Raw genomic sequence first — 7525 nt, 5'->3', positions numbered from 1 at the left:
GTGGGGTAGGGGGGTGCGAGGCTGCACTTGGATAGAGGGTTGAAGATTGAATTTCGACCTGACAGCATTCCCCGGAGAGAGACTCCGTGAGCGTGAGAGAGTGAGAGCGAGAGCAAGCGAGGGTTGTCTGCAGATCATAGTGACCTACAAGCAAGCTTAGCTATATCTTAACTTCACCCAGGGTGGGGAATCGGGAGACAGATTAACGCTGACCCTCAGGGAGCCATGGTGCTTGCCCGTCCCCTCCCAAACTTGGCACACGAAGATGGCATGGGACGGGAAGGGTGCAATGAAGGAAGGGATTGGGGGGTGGTGGGTTGTGTCTGAGAGAGAGCGAGAGATGAAAGAAGGCATAGACAAACAGTGTAGAAGGCACACACAAGCAGACAGGCACCTGGAGGAGGTACAGTAGCAGAGTCATACACTCTGGGGTGAGAGGTCGGCTTCTATTGTAAACGATATCAGCAGTCTGGCATGCACTGTAGTATGAAGTGGATTTGCTTATACATGCTAGTAGTAACCTATGTGATGTTAACAAGCATGAAGCTGATACTGCAGGGACATTATTTGCATGATGATGTCTAGATGAGTGGTCTGGGAACCAGAACTAGATTAACTTTTGAGTGGCACTGAATTTACATTGCGATGTTAACTGACCAATCACACGGATTTCAGAGTAATGTAACGTCACACTTACGTGCATCCACTTAATACATCTAATTATTGAATAGCTTTAGTCATGGATATTCATTTTGAGTGTCATCAAATTGAAGATCATTTCATTTTGTGATTTCCAGAACATTGATTGAATCTACGTTGAATCTACAAGGAACATTCAGGTGAGATTCTGAATTTCTGAACATAATAATGCACAATAATGTTCACGAACATGTGTAATGAAATCAGAGAGTTTGTTAGACATGACAATCTTCACTTGGACATTTGATTCGTTTCATGCAAAGTTGTGCACATAGGCTACTACATCAGGGAGCTTTGCATTTGTTTCTTTCACATTGGCCTATTATAGCGCCACCAGGAGGCCACAACCTGACCTGCCCTGGTGGGCAGTTTTTTTTTTTTTGTGGCTTTCGCCTTTATTATATATTTTTTATGGAGGGACAGACAGTAGGCTGACAGGAAATGGGGAGAGAGATGGGGGGAAGACATGCAGTAAAGGCCGTCGGGATCGGGAGTCGAACCCGCGGCGCACTGCCGGATTACCAGCCAAGGTGCCTGGACCATTGAGCCATGGCCCAGGCCCCCCGAGGGGCACTTTATCTAGTTTTATGGCTTTTATTATTACATGTTAAAGTTGATGTGTTCAATTTCATTCTCCCCAGAGACAAGCAGCAGACAAGTACAACATCAAGCAAAACAGTCTAGGAGTGAGGGATGGAGAATCATGACAAGGGAGGAGAAGGTGAAGGTGGAGAAGGGGATACAAAAGACAAGGAGAACAAGGAGAACCGCAACAAGGCAGAGAAGGGAGAGAAGGAGAGCAGTGAAAAGGAGCGAGGCCATAAGAGGGTGAGCCGTCGCGTCCCGTGGAAGAGTGGCTGGACCCTGACGGAGCGCCTGGCCATCAACGTGTCTGGGATGCGCTATGAGACTCAGCTCCGTACTCTTGCTCAGTTCCCCGACTCCCTGCTGGGCGACCCCCAGCGGAGGCTGCGCTACTTTGACCCCTTGCGGAACGAGCTCTTCCTGGACCGGAGCCGCGTCTGCTTTGACGCCATCCTGTACTTCTACCAGTCTGGCGGGCGGCTGCGGAGGCCAGCCAGCGTGCCCCTGGATATGTTCTTGGATGAGCTAAAGTTCTATGAGGTCGGGGAGGAGATCACGGAACGCTTCAAGGCAGACGAAGGCTTTGCTAAGGAGGAGGAGAGGCCGCTGCCCACTAACGACATACAGCGGCGCCTCTGGATGTTGTTTGAGCACCCAGAGTCCTCCCATGGAGCACGCATCATTGCCATCATCAGCGTCATGATCATTGTGGTGTCCATCCTTATCTTCTGCCTGGAGACACTGCCCGAGTTCAGGGAGGATAAGGAAAGGAGAGAGGTGAGAGGGAGCAGTGTGTGGTTGCTGGGTACCGGATGGGAGGGGGTTGTAGAAATGGGATAGTCAATGACCAAACAATGCATCACTGAATAAGCGTTGGTGACAATGAGTGAAAGACATGAAGGCATGAGAAGGCAGGTGATAGAGTGCTAAGAGAACAGGGGTTAACACAGCAAGGAACTGATGAGGCAAATGGAAGCATGACAGGTGCTGACAGGTGTCAACTTGCCAAACATAAACGGAAACACCATTTGACTAAACATGCTCTATCTGCATAGGGTTAAACATAAGAATTCGCCTTGAGTCCAATTTCACGTCATAAGGCGAGACATACAATAGTAATACAATGCATGTAGGGGGCAAGAGGGCAAGGGAACAAAGGCACATTATAGTACTTAAAGCCGGGAAGGGGGTTACGGGGTAACGGTTTATGTCAACAAACTCAGTATGAAAGGAGAGGCTCCAGGAATCGATGCAGTGAAAAGGAGATGGAAGTTATGAGAGATTATTTTAGACTTGTCGTAAAATCTGATACAGTTGAGATTTACGGGGAAGGAATGGCAAGAATGAGGGGGGCAGTTAATCCACTGTGGAAAGACAGCAGCAAAACACAGAAGATGATAGAAAAAGAAAGCGAGATGGTTATTGAAGGGGGGTGGGGGGGGGGGGCGTGTGAGGAGAGAGAAGCAAGAGAGGGGTTCAGAAGAGCAGCTGGTTTGAGTTTAGTTGGAAGATCATTATACTGGTCCATTACATTATAGTGGTGGTGTTATGTTCAGGTCTGTTTGTCTATCACTGAGCTGTAAGGATCACCGTAAGACCCAGCAAATGAGTGTTGCTTTGTGTTGGACAGGAGAGGTAGAGATGGTTGAACCAAGAAACGTGACAGAGCGTAGAGTCGAGACGTAGGTGGACAGAAGTGTGAAGGCAAGGGAAGGAGAAGAGCTTGTCTCACGTTACCCCCTTGGAGATCTAAGGAGCTATATATAGAGGAAGGACAACCCTAAGAGCATGCATCAACACATAAACGAATGTCTGTATTAATAAGCACGGTGACTCATACACCCAGAAAGTGGCATGGAAAGACACTTACAGATCACCTTTTTGATGACTGTCGCAAAATGAAATTAGCGCCGGACATTTAGTTGCATGGGGACACATGGGGCGGCTTTGGTTTGGGACACCCGTGCAGCATTACGCTGAGATGCAGCACTTACTGGGTTTACGCCCTACACTGCCACCTTCAAACATCGAGAACTCCCATACATAGACTCGCTCTCCTGAGCAGAGCATTTAACACCTTGGATGCAACACAAACAAACACAAACAAACACAAATGCACTCACTCACTCACTCACTCACTCACTCACTCACTCACAGATGATTGAGATAATGTACAATTGACAGTGCTGATGACAGATCATGATGCATAGATTGCATAATTCTGGTCAATGAGCCACAATCTTGTCTTTCAAGTAGGATAAACATGTCACTTATAGTGGGAGCTAGGGGAGAGAACATTAAGCGTTAGCATATCAGGTTCTAATGCACAGTGAGAGTGATAGAAACAAAACAAATAAAACACAGAGATATAAGATTGAATGGACACAATTTTGAAAGAAAGAGAGAATTAATCTGAAGAACATGGTATGGCCAGCATGTTGTAACAATTTAGATTAAAACAATCCTTTACATCAATTAAGCAGCAATATTTATAAGAATGCAATGCAAAGTAAACAAGTACAATTTTGCTCAAGTAGTAGTAGTACCTTTTTATGCCAATCCTAGAGTATTTCTAGTGGTATTTCTTGTGGTATTGCTACTTTTACTTAAGTAAAAGGAAGACTTCCACCACTGCTATATTAAACAACAGTGTGTAGTGTGAAATCACATTCATCAGCCATATCAGTGTATGTCTGTAACCTAAGGCAGGGTCACATGCTCTTAATGTTTTTTTGTACGTGTTTAAATATAGACTAACAGATTCATATAATTCATATTCTGTGAAGAAACATAGAGAGGGTGAGTGTAGGAAAGACGAGCGTGTGGTGAGAGAGAGCGAGAGAGAGAGCGAGAGAGAGCGAGAGAGAGTGAGAGAGAGAGTGAGAGGGGGAATACGATATGAAAGATCTCACAATCTCAATAAGAATGTGATGACAGACACATGCTCTGAATGTGCTGAGGACAAACTCAACCACTTTTATAATGATCATATGTTCTCACTTACCACCCACACTAACTTGTTTACTCTCTCCTTGTTTTCACTTGCCTTAGGGCTCCAACCTTATTCTCCATAGAGCTATTGATTATTTCACCATGCATTTATCTTTCTCACTCCTATGGGCTAGATTAATGACAGAAGATGGTAGTAGAAAGTGAGTTGCATCTGTGTGAGAGAAGTGTGAGAATGTCTGAGCGCAACTGTAACCACTCTTCTTTTTCTTCTCCATTCCAGGCCCCCATCACCATACCTCACCCCACCATAGCTAACGAAACCATAAGGGTCTTTCCTCCTTTTGCCCCCTTCCAAGACCCTTTCTTCGTGGTGGAGACCATCTGTATTATCTGGTTCTCCTTTGAGCTCATCATGCGATTAATCTGCTCGCCCAGCAAGGTAGTCTTCTTCAAAGACGTGATGAACACCATCGACTTATTCGCCATCATTCCCTACTTTGTGACGATTGCCACGGAGATATACAAAGACCACGACGCCCCACCCTCCATGTCCCTGGCCCTGATCAGGGTCATTAGGCTGGTGAGGGTGTTCAGGATCTTCAAGCTCTCACGTCACTCCAAGGGTCTCCAGATCCTGGGCCAGACACTCAAGGCTAGCGTGCGAGAGCTCGCCCTGCTCGTCTTCTTCCTCTTCATCGGAGTCATCATCTTCTCCAGCGCGGCCTACTTCGCCGAGGTGGACAACCCCACCACGTCCTTCACCAGCATCCCCGAGTCCTTCTGGTGGGCGGTGGTCTCCATGACCACGGTGGGCTACGGCGACATGTGCCCCGAGACTTTTGGCGGGAAGCTGGTGGGCTCCATGTGCGCCATCGCCGGCGTGCTCACCATCTCGCTGCCCGTGCCCGTTATCGTGTCCAACTTCAGCTACTTCTACCACCGCGGTATGGAGTGTGAGGACACCTCTGACTACAACCACGTCCCCACGTCTCTCTGGGAAGAGGACGAGGACGACGACGAGTATGAGGACGCGGACGCCGTGGAGGGCGAGGGCGAGGACGGCGGGGACGCCCCTCCCGTGAACGAGTACCCGCCACTGTATATGAGCAAGGTGAGCGTCTGCAGCCCACTGACACTGAGCGAGAACGTTGTGTCCGAGCTGCAAGCGGGGCATGCTCATGTGAACCTTGTGTCCGAGCTGCAAGCGGGACATGCTCATGTGGATCAGAGAGGGGTGAACTACTCCCCCAGAGAGTCTCTGGTCACTCAGGTTTGACGGAGGACGGAGGTCGGAGTATTGTGCCAGACTAACTTTGGATCACTTCGGAAAGAAAATACAGATAGAAGAGAGGACTGGGATGGCAGAGTGAAGTAGCATGAGAACACGAGGCCGATGCTATATTTAAACAGGGACTGACTTGCACAGACATTACTTAAAGCTGCAAACTGGAACTTATTTGAATGAATACAATTATTTTCGCCACTCTGTATTGGTAGAGTATGTTAATTCAATATCTGCAATGATTGGAGGTGGACTCCCCTACATATATCCACTGAGACATTTAGACGCTGGTGGTGTCTGTGTCGGGTAGGACACCTACTGGTTGATAAGGAGTACTGCCTGAAGCTCATAAGTGCCATACCTCTCCTGGTCAATCAGGGACTCCACAAAGAGGAGATCCGGGTTCAAATCCTGGGAAGGAAAACGAAACATATGGATTGATTGCAGACTGTAATTTGGGATTAGATAATTATTTATTTATTAGAGTGTTTTATTTATTGTATATTACTATCCTTAAAATAGACTGCAGTGCCATTAATTGTTGCAGTGCACATAGTGCACATACTGTAAATGACAGTATTTAATGTGAATGAATCCAACTGGTGTTAGTACAGAGGAATTGAATGCCACTATGCCAGGCAGGCAGGCAGGCAGGCAGGCAGGCAGGCAGGCAGGCAGGCAGGCAGGCAGACAGACAGACAGACAGACAGACAGACAGACAGACAGACAGACACTTCACGCCTACGATTTGTTGTCAGTTTATATGCTATAATGTAATGCAGGCCCGGTTCTTCCTACAGGCCGACGAAGCAACGGCTTCGAGCGCCATGGGGGAGGGGCGCCAAAAAAAAAAAAAAAAAAACATTTTTTTTTTTTTTTTTTTACTATGTCCCAACTCTGTCTGCACCGTGCCCCCCAGTGCCTCCCCAGTGCCTCCCCAGTGCCTCCCCAGTGTCTCCCCAGTGCCAGTGTCCCGCCAGTGCCTCCACAGAGCCTCCCCTGTGTCCCCACAGTGCCTCCCCAATGGACCCCCAGTGCCTCCACAGTGTCCCCACTGTTCCCCCGAGTGCCTCCACAGTCTCTCCTCAATTTTTGGGACAGAGTAAAAAAAAAAAAAAAACTTTTTTAATTTTTTTATTTTTTGAGGGGGGGTATGCAGTATGTGCAGGGGGTGTAGTATCTTTATTTGTTCTGGTGACTGCAAGTGAGCCATGTCGATATGTCTTATACCTTATTTAATAAAGACAACTGCATTTTATCACCTGCAATAGTGATTTCTGACTTTTAGTATAGACCCAAGTAACTAAAATGTTTCTGTCTGTCTGTCTGTCTGTCTGTCTGTCTGTCTGTCTGTCTGTCTGTCTGTCTGTCTGTCTGTCTGTCTGTCTGTCTGTCTGTCTGTCTGTATACATACTGTATGCAGTACCTTTTTGTAGCTATCACAACATATAGGCTACTTTTCAGACTGCGATGCGAGAGTGCAGACTAGCCAACACCAACTCGGGAATCTTGAATCCAGAATCATAGGGTTTTGAGCTCTGCAGTGTTGTTAGATCTGCTGTCGGGCTGCAGTATACGTGGTGCGTGTCTTTCCCTTCCTGGCTGTGCCTTGGGTTGGCTTCCACAGTGTCAGTTTGCTTGCCACCAGTTCTGGGTGCCTGACGGACGGTGCCAAGCCAGCCAGCATCCTTCTCTCTATGAACTTGTTTGTGACTCATGGGACTGGGAGGCCCCCGTAGAGGTCAACGTTTCTGGTGTGGTCTGACCGGACCGTCCATCTGTCTCCATGTGCCATTCGCAACATCGTTGTGTAGACGCCGTCCAGAGCCTTTTCTTGCTGTACTGTGAGGCTGAGAGTGTCTCGGCCCCATATATACCGACACCACTGTACAGGGATTTGGAGAGGCAGGGGCTGGAATTTCAAAAGGCGCTGATCGGAATTATTTTTTTAGGGGCGCTATAGCCCCTCCAATGCATGGCTTTTGAAAATTGTCATATGGCAACCAA

The 7525-nt window shown here is 47.6% G+C and overlaps 1 protein-coding gene across 2 annotated transcripts; it reads left to right on the top strand.

Annotated features, from left to right (window-relative positions):
• Window positions 1–257: 257 nt before the first annotated feature.
• Window positions 258–5521, top strand: kcna7 (potassium voltage-gated channel, shaker-related subfamily, member 7). 2 transcript variants are annotated; one of them, XM_079521157.1, is made up of 4 exons: window positions 258–431; window positions 798–839; window positions 1341–2061; window positions 4517–5521. In XM_079521157.1, exons 3-4 carry the CDS (start codon window positions 1393–1395, stop codon window positions 5510–5512), a joined length of 1665 nt encoding a protein of 554 aa, XP_079377283.1. In that variant the 5' UTR covers window positions 258–431; window positions 798–839; window positions 1341–1392; the 3' UTR covers window positions 5513–5521. The 2 variants fall into 2 exon arrangements, with proteins under 2 accessions (XP_079377283.1, XP_079377284.1); XM_079521158.1 differs by having other exon boundaries at window positions 258–438.
• Window positions 5522–7525: the final 2004 nt, after the last annotated feature.

The sequence above is a fragment of the Electrona antarctica genome (genome assembly GCF_951216825.1).
Source record: "Electrona antarctica genome assembly, chromosome: 14".
NCBI classification, from domain to species: Eukaryota; Metazoa; Chordata; class Actinopteri; order Myctophiformes; family Myctophidae; genus Electrona; species Electrona antarctica.
Note: the sequence above shows the minus strand (reverse complement) of the source record. Positions and strands in the feature narration are given on the sequence as shown.